This window comes from Rhinatrema bivittatum, chromosome 19, assembly GCF_901001135.1.
Source record: "Rhinatrema bivittatum chromosome 19, aRhiBiv1.1, whole genome shotgun sequence".
NCBI lineage: Eukaryota > Metazoa > Chordata > Amphibia > Gymnophiona > Rhinatrematidae > Rhinatrema > Rhinatrema bivittatum.
In genome coordinates, this window is record NC_042633.1 from 28,114,822 (window position 1) to 28,135,736 (window position 20,915).

General features: G+C 44.1%; 2 protein-coding genes across 5 annotated transcripts in view; both read left to right on the plus strand.

Moving 5' to 3' along the window:
- Positions 1-20,915, plus strand: part of LOC115080181 (zinc finger protein 665-like) — a 172,387-nt gene that overhangs the window by 30,007 nt on the left and 121,465 nt on the right. The window lies entirely within an intron of this gene.
- Positions 7,471-10,119, plus strand: LOC115080199 (ferritin light chain, oocyte isoform-like). The gene is made up of 4 exons (XM_029584322.1): positions 7,471-7,661; positions 8,899-9,045; positions 9,367-9,492; positions 9,848-10,119. Exons 1-4 carry the CDS (start codon positions 7,560-7,562, stop codon positions 10,004-10,006), a joined length of 534 nt encoding a protein of 177 aa, XP_029440182.1. The 5' UTR covers positions 7,471-7,559; the 3' UTR covers positions 10,007-10,119.

The following is a 20,915-nucleotide window of genomic DNA, read 5'->3' on the forward strand; positions in this document are numbered from 1 at the left end:
GCGTGTATTCCATATTTTATAAAAGTTGAAAATGTGTGTTTTCACTTTCGCATGCACAGACGAGTAAAAAGAAAAAAAAAGGGGGGGGGGGGCAGTTTAGGAGTGTTCCAGGGCAGGGCTCATAAGTTGCTATTTTTAAAAGACGTGTGTACGTTTTCCAACTTACTCACATATTTTACACCCGCTAATTATCAGGCATAAGTGATAGTAAATGTGCTTATTGTGAAGGACTGACTGGGTGGGAGGTCTGGATGAACTTGATGGGAATCCAGGCTGAAGAACCAGGAGGATCTCAATGACCTAGAGAAGCACTAGTCAAACTGGTGGCCTAATTGATAATACTGGTAATTTCACGAGCGTATGTTTTAAAATACAACTTAGGCATGTAAATCCAAACTTATGGAAGTAAGTACTACTTTATTTTCACATGTAAAATATACGCTTATACATTTTAAAAATAGGTGGGTAAAGAATGTGTGTTCATTGCATTGATATGCACTATTTCAATTCTTTGCTTGTATTCGCGCATAGGTGCTCGGTAAAGATTTGTGTATTTTATAATGTGCTCATATCTGATACACATGGGTTATAAAATACTAGCATAGATCTATGTGCAGCCATGTATGCATGTCTATGTTGCTATGCATAGTTGTTTGAAAGTTATCTTCACTGAATACATTAAATAGTCCATGCTGCAGGGAAACCATTTAATGGTTCTGAATGTGATAAATGTTTCAATGTGAGAAGTGACCTGCAATTGCATAAAATTACACACAGGAATAAGAAAGCATTTAAATGTTCTGACTGGGAGAAAAGGTTCTAGTGGAAATGTGACCTAAGAATAGGTAAGAGAATCCATATTGAAAAAGAAGAGTATGCAGAGCAAAAGAACAGTTGATGCTGAGTAAAGCCATTATGGCCAAATGTATAAATAGTTGAAACCTAGTATAGCATGGATTGATAAGAAAGCCTTTGATAGCATCCCACATTCTTGGATAATAAATTGCCTTGAAATGTACAAAGTGAACCCTGCACTGATTTAATACATCAAATTCACCACAAAACCATGCCAGATTACACTCTGTCTGAATTATGAAGATGGACAATTTGTGATTCTGAACATACAGCGACAAATATTTCAGAGCGATTCTCTGACACTGCTCTTACTCTGTCTGGCATTAAAACTTAAACTTTAAACTTAAAGCTACCACTGCTCAACCAATGACATCTCACCTACTGTTTGTAGGTAATGTGAAACTCTATTGCTTCTGTGATGCTCATTTAACAGACCAACTCCGAGTAGTGAAGAGTTTCTCGAATGACATTTGGCCTGGACAATGTACAAAGGTGAACTTTCTTAGAGAACAATTAAGGAAACCTGAAAACATCTCCCTGACTGAAAATTGCATTAAAAAGGAACTGGAGCAGGAAGGTGTATTATACTGTAAATATCTAGAAGTAGAGGAAGGTGGAATATCCAGCATAAAGTACTGAGAGAAAAGATCAGTAAAGAATACTATAAGACAGTGCTTCTCAACCCGTGTGGTGTGGGACATTCTTCCTGTACTGCAGTGCTGGATCCTCCTCCATGGCCTTCTGCCAAATTCTTTTGGACAGTACCCAAAATCTTGTCCCTACAGCAACCAGACAGCACTGAGGAACAATGGAGAGGAGGGGCAGGAGCAGGAATCCACCACAACAGCAGTGAAGGGCAGAAAAGAGCCAGCCTCTCCCCACCCATACCTGCTACCTAGAGTACAAGGCATTTTGCTGCTGTGCTCTGCTTGGCGAGTCCATGCCCCTTGGATGCCTGTGCTTTAGGACTCAGCAGGTGGCAGAGGAGGGAATCACCAGGAGACGATTTAGGAGAAGAGAAGGGGTGAATGCTTGGGTGGGAAAGGTGAGGAGTGGCGTGAATGCTTGGGGAGGAGGCACAGGATGCCTACAAAATATTATGCACTGCTGCTCCTGCCAACCTAGGGAAGGGAGAGGATTGAGAGGAGAAGCTGGGCCGTAGCAGGAGAGGGGTTTGAATAGAAGGTCGAAGGGGGAAGAAAAGCAGGAGGGAGGCAGGAGAAGGGAGAGAGATAACAGGAGCAGGGATTGAGGGAGAGGAAGAAGGGAGAAAGGATCCTAGATAAGGGGCAGGCTGAGAGAGAATGAAAGAGGACCCAGATTAGAGAAGGAGTTGGTTATTGGTAAGATGGAGATGGAAAAATGATTCAGGAATAGGGAGAGAGAGGAGGCTCTTAAATTGGGGGAGAGAGCTGGGGATGGGGAGCAGGAACAAGAACACTGGGACACAGTTCAATGTCCCTGACCTGCCTATATCTCCCACATAGAAGTTACAGGTTGGGAATAGTTGGATTCTGTTGGCTAATTTTAACTATTTCTGGTGTATAATTAAGTCTTGTATGCAGGGCATACCCAACAGCACTAGCATGGAGGCTTTTATCTTGAATTTAAATTGCAGAAAACTACCATCTCCACCTCAGAGCTGTTCCCTGGAACCAGGTACTCGCTCCTCGAGGGCCTGCCTCCGTTCCAGCCCTAGTGCCATCTCCTTCGTGGAACCGCTGTGTGAGTACATTACCTTCAAGCCTCTCAGGGATCAGGTACTCGCTCCTCGAGGGCCTGCCTCCGTTCCAGCCCTAGTGCCATCTCCTTCGTGGAACCGCTGTGTGAGTACATTACCTTCAAGCCTCTCAGGGATCAGGTACTCGCTCCTCGAGGGTCTGTTCTCCCTATCCTGGGGTTCTCCATACTGGGGCTTGTGCATATTCCACTGTACTCATCATTCTCAGTTCTTTCCACTACAGCACTGCTACCGGAGGAGTCGCTGTTCCAGCGCCTGAGGGATACCAGCCCAGCCGGGCTATGCCAGCTGCTCACTACTGCCACCTCTGGTGACTTCACCACATTGTCTAATAAAAGATCAATCTCTGTGTTTGTGTGTCCAGAGCTGAGCCTGACCTGTGGCCCCTCACGGGACTTCCCCCTGTGGGTGTGGTCAGCTGCCACAGTGTCCAAGGGTCCACCCAAACCTCACTAATTATAACAGTAACATAGGTGGAAGGATACGGTATCAGGAGTAAGGCCATAAGATAGAAAGATATTTATCTACCACCTAAAATGCCCATCAAAAATGATGAGCTTAAGGGATTTAAATGAGCCCCTGCTCAGCTCCTCTCCCTCCTGTTAACATCCTGCCCTTACTTCCCCCACCCAATGGCCATAAGGGAACATTTTGGTCATGCTTACCCTTTAATTGCTGTTAATTAGTGGGGGGGGGGGGGGGGTGGCAGGAAGAATGCCTAGTAGCTTTCTCCCTTCCATCCCCCTCCCACTTCTAATCCACACTCTATGGAGTTTGAAATCTAGTCCCAGGTCCTCAAGCTCAGGGGCAGGGTGGTTCCAGCTAAATTAGCTGAATAAACGCCAATTTTCAACAATGTCCGGATAAGAGGACTAAAGTTAGCCAGATAAACGTAAGCGAGGCACGCATAGTCCATGGCATGTTGCACCACTGAATATCCCAGCAAAGTGAGCCAGAGAAGGTCCTCTGCTTTACTCTGCAGCTGAATACAAATGTTGGTCCTTTTTTAAGCATGGTTTGGCATAAATGTGTACCACCAACTGGCACGTTTCCTCGTGCATACCCCCATGTGATGAATGTGCCATCGGATCACCTAGGAAAGAAATAAAAATAAAAATAATGGCCATGGAGGGGGCCCTTTGAATTCTGCCCATGCTGCTTGGTACTTTGCTTTCTCCATGCGATCCACAAGTTGCTGCTGCTCCGGACTGCAGGTAAGTGAAAAAACAAAAAGCAAGGGTAGTAGGAGTCAGGGCAGTTAGGGGGCTTAGGCAGTTCCCTCCCAGTCCGCTCCTTTACTGGGGAAAAGGCCCAGTACCTTTGAATAAAAGCTGGAAATGCTTTGACCACATCCTTACTGGACTTTTGCTTACTTTGCCAAGGATCCTTGAACTTGTAGCGCTATACTAGTGCTACATGCTTTGTTACCAGTGTGTATACTGCTCATCCTCTCCCCCTTATTACTGGCGGTGCTTTCATGCTTCAACATCTTTTGGGCACTTCCCCGAAGGCCTATGAGAATAGCTCTATGACGGGAACTTTGAAACAGCCGCACGGGAACACACGTACGCACGTATGCCAGCTCGCGCCCAGAGCCACGGCCATTTTAGAACATATATGTGCGTACGATATAACATCGGCTCTGTGTGCCTACGTGTGCGTGCAATTTTACATTGAAGCGCACAAATGCCGGTTCTACCCTGAAAGTGGGGGGCGGAGGGGGATTTTATTAGAGACACATGCCGACCCAATTCCCAGTTTTCCCAGTCTGCTCCCAGTATGCCCAGGTAAAGAATAGCTAATATGCCTCCTTTTAGTCCCAATCCTTAAAATCCCACTACCTAGCTTTTTTTGTTTTTTGTTTCATTACTTACGCGCCATCCATAGCAGAAGTAAAGATATGCGGTAGGGGACCCCAGTGTGTGCTTGTGCATGGAAATACTTACACGCACATTTCACATTTCCTGCCCTGACACCCCCGCCCCCCGCTTACCTCCCCTGTTCCTCCCTTTTTACAGGAAACTTTTTTCCTAATAATTGCCTATGATAAATCACCAGCCGAATTCTTTAACCTTTTGTTAAACTTTATTACTCTCGCTACTTAATTGTTCTTGTTGATAACTACTCTCAGTACTCTCCAGTTATATTTTGATATCTTTCCTGTCTTCCAAAGCCCATGTTTTTGCTCCCTGTTTAATGTAACTTTATCTTCGATACAGTTGTTTAATGGTTTCCCCTTGTTCCATTGTAAACTGGTACGATAAGACTTGGTCTAGAGCATCGGTATATTAAAAGAACTTAAATAAATAAATAAATAAAGAAATAAATGTTATAGACCCAGACCGCCCATAGCCCACCCCCCCTGTTTTGCCTTTCCCATTTGCGCGCATACCGGGAGATACATGGCTACTCGGGTGCTTCTTAAAATCGGTGTGCGGTGCGCCGGCCTGAGGTACTCGCATATCTCCCAGCTTTGGCATGCCTGGGGCTTTTCAAATTTGCGTTTGTGCGTGTAAGCGATTTCTATAATACCCATACCACCCTCAGCTCTAGGGATATACAATCATGGTATGCACGGTTTGCCTTTGTGCGTGTAACCCATTTCTATAATACCCGTACCACCCTCAGTTCTAGGGATATACAATCATGGTATGCACTGTTTCTTGCAGGTTATCTGATGGGCATGGAAGATCTTTCTTATTTTAGCACCCAATATTTCAAGATATTTATGGGGCTAATCTATTCCAAAGCTGTATGAGAGTGCAAGCTGATTAATAGCTTGTATCTTATTCCGTGCTGATAAAGCACTTTTCAGTCTTTACTGGTCTTTTCTCTTAGTAGTTTATATTGAATGTTTCCAGCTTCCTCTACTCCTAAATATTTGTATACACCCTCTTGCACCTGTTCCTTTATATTGCATTCTCCAGTCAGGAAGATGTTTACCATTTTGCTTAGTTTTCCTCTAAGGAAAGTCATCTTTGCACATTTGTCCAAACCAAATGTCAAAAACAAAAATAAGAACTCAGGAGCCACAAATAAGAGAGAGAAAAAAAAGTGGCACACTTCCAAAAACAATATAGGATAGAAAATGCCAGTAAGAATGTCTAAACCAGTATCAAGAGATTGCAGCAAAGTTAATAGTGACATAAAAACATACTCTAAGCTATTTCCTACCTTTTGGCTTGCTTTTTATAAGAACCACACAAAAAGGCGAATTTAAAAAGTCCTACCTGCGGCAAATCTGGGAGATATGCGTGTGACTGGGCCACGCGGATTTTAAGAGGCCCGCAGTCATGCATGTATCTCCTGGTATGCACATTGGAAAGGTTTTTTCTGAGTAAAACATTTATCACATTCCGAACATTTAAATTGTTGCTGTCCCATGTGCCTCATTACATAGTGTTGCAGGCTGTCCTTATGATTGAAATATTTATCACATTCAGAACAGTTGAATCGTTTCTCTTCCAGGTGGATGATTTTATGTTTCAGCAGGATTCCTTTAAAGAATGAAACATGTAACACATTCCAAACATTTAAATGGTTTCTGTCCCATCTGCTTCATTAAATGTTGTTGCAGGCTGTCTTTACGATCAAAACCCTTATCACATTCTGAACATTTAAATGGTTTCTCTCACATGTACATGTTTTCACGTTAACACAGTCTGTCTTACCGAATAAACTTATCGAATATTTAAATGGTTTCTGTCCCGTGTGCTTCATTACATGTTGTTGCAAGCTGTCTTTCCAATTAAAATATTTATCACATTCAGTACACTTATATCGTTTCTGGCCCATGTGCCTAATTTCATGCCTTTGGAGGCTGCCTTCACTCTTGAAACATTTATCAGTTTCAGAACATTTAAATCGTTTCTCTCCCATGTGTATTTTTTCATGCTGTTGTAGAGTGTGTTTCAAACTAGAACCTTTAAATGGTTTCTCTCTCCTATGTGTCATTTCATGATGTTGCAGATTCCTTTTCTGACTGAAATGTTTATCACATTCAGCACATTTAAATTGTTTCTCTCCACTGTGTATCATTTGATGATTTAATAGGATAGATTTCTTACTGCAACTTTTATCACATTCTGAACACCTAAATGGTTTCTGTCCTGTGTGAAATTTCTGATTAACTGTAAGCAGTGCTATGGAACTAAAACTTTTGTTTGTATTAGTACACTTAGTACATATTCGTTGTGGCAATTCTAAAAACATGAGTGGCTGTGGGGTCCCCAGGTTGATCAAACTGGCTGATCCAGTCTTGGTTTTACCCCATCACATGCAAGAATTTGTACGTTATGATTGTGTCATTGATTTCCCTAAGATGTACAAATCTATGCATGTGATGGGGCAAAACCAGGACTCAATTGCTATAGATCCCTACACAGACACTACACGCTAGCAGAATCTCTCATCATGGTAACGCACATGGCAGAGACAGACCCTCACCAAATACAGAATAAAGGACCACAAATTAGACAAAAACTGAAATGGAAATCCCAAGAAGCCAGACTCTGTGTAACAATGGAAAAACAGAACCACCATTCCTCATAAAACAAATAAAATCATGAAACATAAAGCATCAATTATAATAGTAAAACCATACTAACAAAAGAATATTTTAAAACTACTGATAAATAGAATAATTTCTATTAATTAAAATCATATGCATTTTTTAAAATGTTCCCAAGCACTGATAAAATATTTCAGAACAGCACACATAGCAAATAACACCCAATAAATAAAACTAATAAGGATAAAAAAACAAGCCTTTGCTGTCCATACCTGAGAACTCTTGAGAGCTCATTGGTTCTGCTGGGAGGGCGGGGATACAGGAAACAGCAAGCTCCTCCCTCCTGGGCTATAAAAGGGGCCCAATAGCAGCTCAGGAGGTTATCCTGCAGGGAACAGATTGGAGACCTTTTGCTGCTGGTTCTGTAGGGTTTTCCACATCTCTATTCTTACTATGAGCTCCCAGATCTGCCAGAACTTCCACCAGGAGAGTGAGGCTGGAGTCAACCGGCTGGTGAACCTGCAGCTGCAGGCATCTTATCTCTACCTGTCCCTGGTAAGTGGGGGGGGGGGGGGGGTGTGTGTGAGGAGCCTGCAGCTGGGACAGTAGGGGGGGGGAGTGTGTGTGAGGAGCCTGCAGCTGGGACAGTAGGGGGGGGGAGTGTGTGTGAGGAGCCTGCAGCTGGGAGAGTAGGGGGGGGGGGGGGAGTGTGTGTGAGGAGCCTGCAGCTGGGAGAGTAGGGGGGGGGAGTGTGTGTGAGGAGCCTGCAGCTGGGAGAGGAGGGGGGGGGGAGTTGGTGTAGAAAGACTCCTTCATTCCCCCTTCTGCCCCTTTACCTTGCCTGCTAAGAACTAAAGAGTGAGGGTAAGTGTGAGAATGCCAATGCTTCCTACCCCCTTCCCTGGGATGAGTGTGAGGAAGATGTTTTTGGGTTGGTTTTTTTTGACTCCCTCGTCTTTCCTATGGTAAGAATAGAGTGGGAGACTGAGCAGCCCATGAGCTCTGCTCATTCTGCTTTCTCTCCTCTCACTGCCAGTCTGGCACCATTAGGTGTCCTGCTCATGACTTGTGCAGTCTGTGCCAGTAGGGAGGGCTAAGACTTGGCTTGTTTGAGGTGGAGGAAGGGTTAAGGAGGCTTCAGAAATGGCAGCTTCCTGTCTCTCTTCTCTGGAGCCTTCTTACCCCACCTCTAGTGAAGTAGTCACTTTGTTTGGGGGGGGAGGGACCTGTAACTAAAGCTGCTGGGCTGGAGGGGCAGGTCCAGAAGGCGGCCCCTCACGTATCCTCTCTCCCAGCCTTTCCTCCCTGGGTGTGGTCTGCAATCCTTCATTAGTGGGTGAGCTGCAGGGGCTCTGGGATCCCCTGCTCTGCTGGATTCTGGCACCAGCTGTGAGACTTCTCTCTTACTCCTAACCCCTTGGGAGGGCTTGGCTGCACCTCAGGCTTTTTTGGGGGGGCTCCTGGCTCAGGGGATTTAAATGAAGGGAAGGGTTCAGGCTCCCTAGGAACTAAAGGGTGGGGCTGGCATTCTCTCAGCACTGCAGCCCCTCTTATGGGGGGGGGGAGGCTTTAGTTTCTAGCACCTGCTTTACATGGCTTTTCTTTGGGGGGGGGGGGAAGGGGATATAAAAGTTGAAAACAAGGTACATTTAATATAAAACCCTTCCTGGCTGTCCTCATTTTGTGCTATTGCAGTGAGCAGGGATGGGGGCTCTTGGCTGTGCTATACAGGATGGGGGTCTCTGTGCTCTCCTGGGGGCTTGCTTACTCTTGTACTGCTGTTCTGTTCCAGGGCTATTACTTTGACCGGGATGATGTGGCCCTGGCTAACTTCTCCAGGTTCTTCCGGGAGCAGTCTGAGGAGAAGCGAGAGTGGGCAGAGAAATTCCTGAAGTTCCAGAACAAGCGTGGGGGGCGAGTGATCCTGCAAGATGTGAAGGTACCTGAGAGGGAGCAGTGGGTGGGCTGTGAGATGCACTCCCAGCTCCTTGTGGGGTGAAGGTGTTGCAGATCAATGTCTCGGTTCCTACCTTCTCTCCTGATTAAGAGCCTTAGCTCTGCTGACCTTGCTTATGGCACTAGCAGCATTGTCTGCACTGTCAGGAGTCTTTGCTAATGTCTTAGGCATGGAAACCTCAGGTGGAATCCATGAATCTCCACAAACAAGGTGCTACCTTTCCTTAAAGGTGCCTGTTTACCCTGGGCAGCTGCATAGGCTTGGTGGCTTCCTTTTCTGGTGCTTACTGTGCTTCTCTTGCAGAAGCCAGAATCTGATGAGTGGGGGAATGGGACCCAGGCCATGGAGCATGCCCTGAAACTGGAGAGGATTCTGAACCAGGCTCTGCTGGACCTGCACAAGACTGCCATGAGCCATGCTGATCCCCATGTATGTATCTCCTTCTTGAAGACTGAATTAATGCAGTGCCCTGCCTCAGGAGTAGTGGGTGGGGGGTGGACTCTGTAGTGCTACCTGTAGTACTTTGCTACATTAGACCAATGTAGTTTATCAGTAAGTGAGCTACATCAGCACTGGATGTAGGAGACTCCAGAGGCTAAATGTGTCAGGTGGCTGATCACATGGGGCTTTGGGTGTTCAGTCACTTAATGGGACCTGTGCCTGGATAGGTAGAGGCTAAGGAGCTTGCAGATGAACTGCATTTCCTCAAACTGATTAGATGGGCTACTGAGTGAGTGGAGAAGCCAGACAGCTTGATCTTATTTCCTGTTCTGCTTCTGGACAGATGTGTGACTTCCTGGAGTCCCACTTCCTGGAGGAAGAGGTGAAGCTCCTGAAGAAGCTGGGAGACCACCTGACCAACCTGAAGCGGGTGCAGGCAGCAGAAGTAGGCATGGGCGAGTACCTGTTTGACAAGCTGACCCTGGGTAAGGACTGTGACTAGATGACAAGAGAAGCACCACTCTTCTGGGGCCGTTCTCCCACCCTTCTCCAGCACAGACCAGTGGGTGTTGTACTCTGTAACTGAACTGGAAAATAAAAAATGTATTCCTGACACTGGCTGTGTGGTGGCTTTGCTGTGTGTGTGGGGGGGTCCACCAATTGTACTTGAGAAGATGTAATCCTTAAGGGGGATGTTCATGCCTTGGCAGAAGCTGGGGAGTTCAGAACTTCATATGGCTCTGGTTTTCTAAAGTAATCTGGCTGCTGTTAGCTCATGAAAATGCCAAGAAAGTTAGCTCTTTAAGAATAACCTTTTAAAGGGGGAGGCTGGGACTAGGAGTGGATCCTAAGGTTGTGCAGCTCCAGAGACTTTGCTATGCCTTTTTGAAGCCCTGGTACAAACTCTACCCCAGAGCCTGCTTCTAGAACAGTCTGTATGTCTGAGGAGTTGTGGGCTCTAGCCTAGGGCTGAACTCGAATGATCAGAACTGGTCCTGGGACTTTCAATGCTGTATTCAAATTGAATGAATTGTGGTCAAGCCAGGGCTGGTTTTAAAACCCCTACTTCATGTGGATCACCAGCTGCTTCTAGCTTGGGCTAAATCATGGGGAAAAGTGGCCCTTGCACTGCCTTCAACACCATCCCTCTCCTTATCCTACTTCTAGGCTAAGCACAGGGCTGTGTTCTGTTATACAGATGAATGCAGCTTGGGTGACTCTGAAGCCTGGCATTAGACTTGCCTGGAGTGTGGGTGCACTGCAAGGCTGAGTTGCTGGGGGTGACTGGGCAGGCCCTCTGCTCTCAGCACAGCTCTTGGATGAAGGGGGCCCTGTCACTGCTCTAACCTTGGACCTCCTGCAATGGGGAGGGGGGTTTCCCTATGCAGACTCTCTGCCTTCTCACCCACCCCTAGTAAGAATTTGTATCTTCTATATCAATAATATAGCTTCCAGCCTCTGGCTTTTCTAACTCCTGTGGGGGTTTGGCTCTGACCTACTTCCTCTTCTCTTCTTGCCTTCTGCAGTGGCTGCTTTACACTCATGCTATCCTGTCTGCACTGCATTTATTACTACTTTGTGCTCCCACTAGTCTCATCTAGATCTTAACCTGAGTTTTCTTTATTTCCTGCTACCCCTGCTCTTGCTGTCCTTATTATTGCCTGTCATGCTAACTTTGACTCCATCACGAACGTCTATGCTCTCTTGCCTCTCATTAAATCCATCCAAGACTGGAGCAGAAGAGTGAAACTACTGCTCACTGGTTCTGTGATAGGCAGGGTCACTTCCCCATGCCTTTGTCCTAGACCCTATCTCCTAAACACCACAGCTTGACCTAGAAGCATGGCCAGCTCTAGGATTAGACAACTACCTAAGGTGCCCATACAGTGGGGCTTTCCTTGGCTATAAGGGCTGGGGTTACCCCTTCCTCTTTGGACTAGGGCTGCCATAATTCTGGCTTGGTCTCAGTATCTCCTATCATCTGTGATCTCCATTCAGGTACTCGTATGCATGGGTTTTGGGGTTTACTGCTTAGTGTATCCCACCTCATGCACACTCTGCTTAGTGTAGCCTCTCTAACAAAAGCTCTACATCTGCTTTGGGGAGTCTTTCCCCCTTTGAAGAATGGTATCAGGTCCTTGCTCAGTACCATCTCTCACTGGTACTGCACAGCTTGATAGTCTTTTTTTTTGTATCTGGAACAAACCCACCTGTAGCACATTCTTCCCCCCCCCCCCCCCAAAGAATGGTGCAAGAAATGAAAAACAAAATCCTGTTACAAACATCTATTCTAGTTCTTTCTTAAATTTACCCTCTGCATGTCAGCTGGACTTGCAGCAAGCATATTCTAGTAAACCATGCACAGAACAGCCACTTACGGCCCAACAAAAATACATAGATTCAGATTGTATGGAGGTGAGAATCAAAATAGTGGTATCCATGGGTCTGTAAGTAACTAGATGAGAACTAATGGGTTAATCTTCAAAGCAACCTGCATGTACCCACCAATGGTATGTGTAGCTACACCAGCAGAGCTATAACATGTCAGACCGAGGGTCCAGTAAGCCCAGCATCCTGTTTCCAACAGGCAATAAAAATTTGGGTAGTACCTATCAACTAAGTCTATTCATGCCTGTAAGTATGTGGTGATCTTAAAATATGCCTTCTGTGTGCAGCCTTTCACATGTGTCTTAATACGCTCACATAAGGGACTAGAGCGAGAAAATGAATCTCTATGTATTGTCCACTGAAAGAGGGACACTTTTCAAGTTGGTGGGCTTTTTTTTTTTGGTGGGTTAGGAAGAGATGATGATGCTACACTGGTCTACAGCCCCTTGTTCCCCCGGAAAGACCAATGTAACCCGCCCCTCCTTACAGTGGTAAATATCTAGAGTATCAGATTGCCGCCCCCCCCCACTGTGTTCAGGACCCCTCTGCTTCCTTGTCATATGAGGCTTAACACTCAACTGTTTTAAACTCAATCTCCAGGCCAAGGGAAAAAATCTACCTTTTGTGTCCTAAGAATTTCATCATGATCATCAGTTATGTTTCTTCATAAAACAGTATGTAGGTAAGACCACCACCATACCTACCCCCCTGGCCCCAAAAACATGAAAGCAGAGCTTATGCATAAATTGTAAGGATTTCACTCTATAAAATGAATGCAATAATTCATTCTCTTGCAAGGAATGTGGTGGTTTTCACTCTACCCTGTCATAACATCAATGAAAAGTGATGTATAATTCTCTCACCCCAGCACTCTCGCAGCTGTCCCTTCAGCAAGGCCTCTGCACTCCTACCATTAAGTCAGATGTATATGGAGAAAATCCTAATATAAGGTGAACAAAAATTCATATTAAGTAATAAAGAAACTCTCTAGTAAGTGTCAACTACTTGTACCAAATCTACATGCTCTATTACTATGTGCATAGTGTTAAAGCCTGTGTTCTCCCATTCTACTATAAGCTAATGTATGATATTCAGATTCATTCAGACATTACACAGAACATGATATATAACAGTTATTTCACTCAATTCAGGGCACAAATTCATTCATCACATTTTCCTCACACTTTACTGTTGTCTCATTATAGACGGACAGCAATCAAACATTTGAGCTAAAAAAGGGGTTTGGATCCAAAATTAAATAAATCAGATGATAAAAATCTATTTAAAAAAAGGAAGAAGTGGGGAAAAATAAATCTTCAGGTTTTGTATCTAGCAGAGCAGGCATTATCTTATTAACCTGTAGAAGAAAATAACTTCTTTTTTTTGTATGTGAGATTTTAACAGCTTACAACAAGACAGACTTCTTCCCTCTTCTCCTCCTGCTTCTATGAAACTGACATTTTCCAACTTTGCATTAAATTGTTTGTGACCAGTGCAGACTGCCATGTTATCAAGAAAATGGTCAACAGGATTGCTAGACTTACCCTTGATTACGCATGTATTTTTTTTTGTCACTTTCCAAATAAATCTAACAAAATGAAAAAATAACCCCTAATCCCATTCCCAAAAAAGTGTTACAGTGATGCAATATCCTGTATGTGATGTAAAAGGTTAGGCTGAGTGGTTATATATTACATCATAGAACACAGTGTACAAAATCTTGTAAAAGCAACATTTACTTTACTAAATATGGTGAATATATGGTGTATATAACCAACAAAGAGAATTATCACACAGCAGTTCAGCAGTATTGCTTTAATCAATACAAGTAAATAAAATAATACAGATAGAATTTATACAGAGAATACTCTCATCATAGGTCTTCTTTGCTAGGAAACAAAAGACGTACGAGCTCAGGAACCCCACAAACAAAACTGTTCATTCTCTGTGGCTCATTCAAAGAATCACTGTTGCACACAGCTTTTTACATCTCCTTCTTTCTTACTTTAAGCCAGCATCTGCAAGTTAGGTGTTTCAATTTGCAGCCATAGCTCTCACATTAGCCATCTGGAGCTGTTAAATTATGGTTAATTAAGACTCACTTACAATGAGATTTATAGCCCAACTATGGCTATTCAGGAGGAATCCTGTACCAGACTCTTTCACCAGTGTAGCCCGGGCACAGGAGGCTGCCATGTAACATTTTCTCTCTTGGTACTCATATACAGAGTACTTGCAGGGCAGACACACACACCTGCATTCGCAGGCAGCTCGCACAGCGAGAGAGACTCACAGAGCAGACATCTGCTCATGCATTTCCAGGCAGCACACACAGGGAGGCAGGGAAGACAGAACACCTGGAGAGATTCATGGAATAGACACCATACATATGTAGCACTCTCAGAGAGGCACAGAGCAGAGACCTTTACAGACAGCACCCACGGGGAGTCACCTTCAGGATGTGCCTTTGCTCTGTGATTCCCTGCACACATCGGCTTGGTTTACTAGTAATCTGCCACATATTTGCAGAATTAGGTACTGCAGAAGAGTCATAGAACAGAAAGATCAGGCTGTGTTGTTTTGAAAACTGACAGCAGGCAGTTATCTGCTCTCTGATTCTGAGATATTAGCAGCAGCGTGTGTGTTTATCTGTGATTGTGTCTGTATGGGTGTGTTTGTGAGACTGTGCAGCATGTGCTGCACTCCTAGATGATCTCCATAGGGAGTCAGCTAATGGGTTGGGTTCAGGACTGGCCCTGTTGGACCTTTGTTTCACCTTCAATACAGTTGGCCTTTCCCTTTTCTTAACTAGATAGTCAGCTCTTGCTATCAAGGGAATTGTTATTCCGATGTTTGAGGTCATTCCTCCAGGACAGGGCTGAGCAGCTTCACACAGGGTCTACAATCCTTGCCACAGAGGTTACTGTATGGAGTCACTCAGGGCTCTGTGCTCTCACTTTTACTTTTTAATATGCACGCTCTGCCACTGGGTAATATCATCAGGAAAGCAAGAATGAAGCCTATTCAGTATGCAAAGGACATTCTGCTTTCTTCAACTAAGATAAAGATCATGTGGAGCAAGCAGAGAAGCTGAATCACTCCCAATGGGGCTGATGCAAAACAGTGCACTCAGTCTAGGGCACTGCTTGATGTAAAGTTGGATGCACATTCTGGACGCACTAGAATAATTCCTGATTAGCATGTCCAAACCCCAGCATGTCGCTAATAGCGCTCATCACATGTAAATGTCAGATAGATGAGGCTATTAGTCCTAATGCAAAAAATTCCTGTGCGCCCTACACAAACGTTTAACATGCAAAACTTAACGCCAGCCCTGGAGCTGGCATTGGCTTACGTGCTCCAAGCTTTCACAGAAAAGCCAAACATACTGGTACTCCTACTTGATATGATCACGATACTAAGTAGTAAGAACAACAGAAGGCAGCAGTAGAAAATAAAAGTCTTGAAGGTGGTCAGGTTAGGAAAAACGATGCTCAATTTATGAACATCTGTTTTCCTAACCCACGCACGCCACGTCTCCTGGACACCTGGTGCCAAGGATGCTATAGGGATACACAAGTGAGCCCTAGTGTGTCCTTATTAGCACAGCAGCTTCTTAAATCGGGTGCCCAGGAGATGTGGCTGTGTGAACTTTACAAAAAATGGGCGGCCAGTGTGGATGCACATTTTCACACATAGCTTATTGCATTGATCCCGATGTGAGGGACAAATACTCGACTGCAGAACACCTCACCTCAGTCACCAATGTGAAAAACCTGCAGAGCCTCACAAACACAGGACAATTGATCCCAGGTTAGCAAAAGAAAGGCACAGACAAAAAATTCAGCTGGAAACCACAAGAAGGAAGACTCTGATTGCAATTTGACACTGGAGAAAGAGAAACAAGAAATGCAATTCCTCCGATGCTGTGCAAAGTACTAAATGTGAGAGGGAAGACCAACAGCGACAATCAAAGACTTCCCTCAAACTCTCCCTGCTCCTGGGGAAGCAGCAAACTATGGGGATTCAGCCATGGGACCAGCATGAGAACCTGATGCAGGGCCCTGCTCCTGATCCTCTGTAACCCCTAACATTACTGTTACTATCAGGTTGTATGTTGTGCTCGGTTTGGTCTCCTTTCATTTTAGTCTTTATGGATATTACTTGGGAACACTTGTGCAACAGCAGCAATCTGAAAGGGCCTGAGTTACTAAGGCTGTTCTCCCAATCGGTGTCTGAACCATCTTAAAAGGGAGGGGCTCATAAACTCAGATCCCTTCTCCCTAATGAAGAGGTAAAAATGCAGAGGAGGACTCTGGGCTCTTACTTACCCTTCCACAGTCACATTAGTAGCGTTCAAGTCTCTTTCATTTGCATCACATACGCAATCTCCGTCCTTTTGTTGAAAAGGCTGACCTGGTGCCCTTGATCCATGCTTGGGTGCTGACTCAGCGAGATTATTGAAGCTCAGTTTAGGGGGTTTCAATTAGTGCAGAGCCCCGCAGCTTGCCTTTTGAGACTCCATGACCGCCTCATTCTCCTCTGGCTCTCTAAGGGGCCGATGCAATACAGTGCGCTCAGCCGAGCTCACTGTATAACCCGCACTCCGATGCGAGTTAAACAGGCGCTATTCCACCCCTAATGCAACAGGGGGATTAGTGCCTATTTAACCCGCGTCGGACACGGAGTGAATGCCATAGCACTCATCACATGCAAATGGACGTGAATGAGGCTATTACTCCTTCACTCCGCATGCACAAAAACCAAGTGTGCATCTCAGGCGAACATTTTGCTGTCAGGTATTAACACCTGCCTGGAGCAGGAATTAATAGCTGAGCGCAGGTAAAAGAAGTCTTTTTACAAAATACTGTGGTTCCCTGCACACATCTGCTTAGTTTACTGGTTATCTGCCACATATTTGCACAATTAGGTACTGCAGAAGAGATGTGTATCAAGGGTAAGTCTAGCAATCCTTTTGACCAGTTTCCTGATCGCAGGTCAGTCTGCACTGGTCACAAACAATTTAATGCAAAGTTGGAAAATGTCAGTAACTGTTTGTGATCAAGTCTCATGCTTTTGTCTGATTGTCAGTATACACTTAATCAGGGTGTGCCTGACATAGAGCATCAAGTTGAAGAACGGTTGTCTCCCCAAATCTCTGAGCAGGAATGGGCTCAAGATCTGGTCAGAAAGAGACATGCAAATTTCTTTAGTGAGGCTCTTAATGATTCCATTGCTGTAGAAGTAATTCCCAGTGATGAAGTTTTAGAACCTGAAAGGATAGAGGGAGTTGAGGAGTTAACAGCAGAGAGAAAGGGGGATGTAGGACCCTGGAAGTGTCTTTCCTTTACAAATACAAACAGAGGAGAAATCTTATTTATTTATCTCTTTTCTATACCTACATTCATGATAGTGATCATATCATATTGGTGAACAAGGGTTAACACATTAACATTACCATTAAAGAAGAAGCAAAGTTACAATAAACAAGGTCGAGTGAACTTGGGAGTTGAAGAAGCTAGAGTCAGAGGTTAGACGAGATGAAATTAACAAACAGTAAATTGGCGATGCCTAGATACATATACAGAGAGGTCTGTCCAAGTGGCACTATCAGCGGATCGGAACGGTTAAGGGAAGGCTTGTAGGAACAGCCAGGTCTTGAGTTTTTTTCCAAAATGTTAACAGGCAGGGTTGCAGTCTGAGATCTGGAGGGATGGTATTCCAGATGGCAGGTCCCGCTGTCGAGAAGGCCCGTTCTCTAGTGCCTGTACAAAGGGTGGCTTGGGTTGTGGGGATGTGTAGGGTTCCTTTGTAAGCTTCTCTGATGGGTCATGTGGAGTCTGAATGGGATCTGAAGGTCGAGCGGGAGCTGTTTGTGAATCATGGTGAGGGACTTGTGTAAGATTCTGTAACAAATCTTGTTTAAATGAACCCTTTATTCTGTTTAAAAATTCTATTTATAACAGAGAATTAAAAATGTGGGAGAATGAATTGATTTTCACAGTAATTGAATTTGAGGGATCTGTAACTTGCCAAGTGACAGTGGGTGATATATACCCCCTCCCCCCAAATAGCTAGCATTGAATGTGTGCTAAAACATAAGTATGGTTAGGAAGAAATGAGCCAAATAAACTACATGAATGGTTCTGATCTGGAAATAGAGAGCAGCTTGTCTTGGAAGTGGGTGGATTCCATTTTGATAAGAAATGAAACGTTTGTGTGAAGGGTTTTGCTTCTCTCCATGCTTGACTCTACACCCTGCGTTTTGGCTTCCAGCACATACAAGAAGAATACACATCTGCAAACACCTAATTTATTCATGAAATGTTGCATTATAGGTAATTGTGCAACTGTAGTACGTTTTAGCAAAAAGGTTTCATAGAAGCAGGAGGAGAAGAGGGAAGAAGTCTGTCTTGTTGTAAGCTGTTACCATCTCACATACAAAAAGTTATTTTCTGCCACAGGTTAACAAGATGATTCCTGCTCTGCTAGATACAGAACCTAAAGATTTCTTTCCACCCCCCCCTCTTATTCCTTTTTTTAAAGAGATTTTTATCATCTGATTTATTTAATTTTGGATCCAAACCCCTTTTTAGCTCAAATGTTTGATTACTGTTGTCTGATTATAGACAATGACAGCAAAGTTTGAGAAAAATGTGATGAATGAATTTGTGCCCTGAGTTGAGTGAAATAACTGTTATATATCATGTTCTGTGTAATGTCTGAATATCATACGTTAGCTTATAGTAGAATGGGAGAACACAGGCTTTAACACTATGCACATAGTAATAGAGCATGTAGATTAGGTACAAGTAGTTGACACTTACTATAGAGTTTATTACTTAATATGAATTTTTGTTCACCTTATATTAGGTTTTTCTCCATATACATCTGACTTAATGGTAGGAGTGTAGAGGCCTTGCTGAAGGGACAGCTGCGCGAGTGCTGGGGTGAGAGAATTATACGTCACTTTTCATTGATGTTATAACAGGGTAGAGGGGAAACCACCACATTCCTTGCATTCTTCATTTTATAGACTAACGTGCTTATAATTTATACCTAAGCTCTGCTTTCATGTTTTTGGTGCCAGGGGGGAGGAAGAGTGCTGGTGGTCTTACCTACATACTGTTTTATAAAGAAACTTAACTGATCATCATGCTGAAATTTAGACACAAAGGGAGAGTTTAAAAGCATTGCTCAAGCTAAAAAATGGTCACTTGCTTGTATGCAGCCTGCATATAGCTGTAATGCAAACTTTAAGAAGCCAGGAAGTATGCATGACCATACTTGCGCACATCAAGAAGGAGACCTGTTGGAAAGGCTGATGTTGGCACGTTACCTGTGTAACTTTAGTGCTGTTACTAATGAGAAGCAAGTCTGGAGATTGAGCCTCACATGACAAGGAAGCACAGGGGAGCAAGTTAACACTTTATCTACCACTATAAGGAGGGCACTTTTGACTTGGGGTGGGCAGTGTTACATTGATCTGGCTAGGGCACAAGGGGCTGTAGACCCTTGTAGCAGCAGCTCCCCAAAAGCCCACCAAGGTGAAAGTGCCCCTCTTCTTGTGAGCAATATATAGAGCTTCCTATTGTCTCTAGTCCCTTGTGTGAGCATGTTATTACAATACATGTGTAAAGGCTACACACAGAAGGGATATTTTTATATCATGCCTGTAAGTACATCTGTATCATTTTAAAGGTACAGTGCTGCTTGTATACCAGTGCCTACATTTATGGGTGTATGAAGGTTAACCCATTAGTTATCACCTAGTTACTTACAGACTCATGGATGCCACTATTTTGATTCTCACCTAGATTCAAAGTGCATCAGTTCAGATTGTTTGGTCCTTAGTGGCCATCCTCTGCAGGGTTTACTAGAATATACTAGCTGCAGGTCCAGCTGCCATTCAGATGGTAATTTCTCTTTAAGAAAAATCTGGAATAGATTGCTGCAACAGAGGTTTGTCTGTCATGTCTTGTACCTCGAGGGGTGGGAGAGTATGTGCTATCCCTGAGTTTCTGTTCCAGATACAAAAAAGTAGCAAGGGCTGTAGTACCAGTGGGAGATAGTAATGAGCAAGGACCTGATACCATTCTTCCAAGGGTGGAGAGACTCCCAACTGCAAATGTAGAGCTTTTGTTACAGAGGCTCCACTGAGCAGAGTGTGCATGACATTGAATACATAGGAGGTGGCATCTGCACACTGAAGCAGGTAACACCCCCCACCCCAGCTAGATTAACCATGCATACAAGTACCTGCATGGAGATCACAGCTGCTAGAAGATAGTAAGACCAAGCCAAAATTATGGCAGCCCTAGTCCAAAGATGAAGGGGTAACCCCAGCCCTTAAATAGCAAGGGATAGGCCCAGTGTATGGGCACCTTAGGCAGTTGTCTAATCCTAGAGCTGGCCCTGCTTCTAGGTCAAGCTGTGGTGTTTAGGAGATAGGGTCTAGGACAAAGGCATGGGGAAGTGACCCTGCCTCCATCCCAGGTAACTGCTGCTAATTGGTTCAGGCTATCACAGAACCAGTGAGCAGTAGTTTCACTCTTCCTCCCCAGTCTTGGATGGATTTAAAGGAAGCATAGATGTGGTTGTTTGAACAAGCCTTCCCACTATGATATCAGATTAAACCGAAATGACATTTAATATTCTACCCCCTTTAACTCCCTGCTCCTTGTCCCTATATTTCCATCCCCCCCCCCCCCCCAATTTTAATCCTCTCCCTGTTCTCCCGCACTATCCCTGATTATGATCTTTCAATTAGTTTAATAGAATATTCCTTTGTTCAATTTAGTTCCTGTGGTTACTATCAGCTCTATTATTGAGCTTTATGTTCTAAGGTTTGTAAATGATTTTTAGTTACATCCGATATCATTCCTGTATGTAAAACATTATATTAATTTATGGTTTACTGTCTGTACTACCTGTTATCTGTAAAGCCTGTTGCTAATTATAAACCGCGGTGATGTATCTTTTTACGTACTGTGGTATAAAAATCCCTAAATAAATGTGAGTGA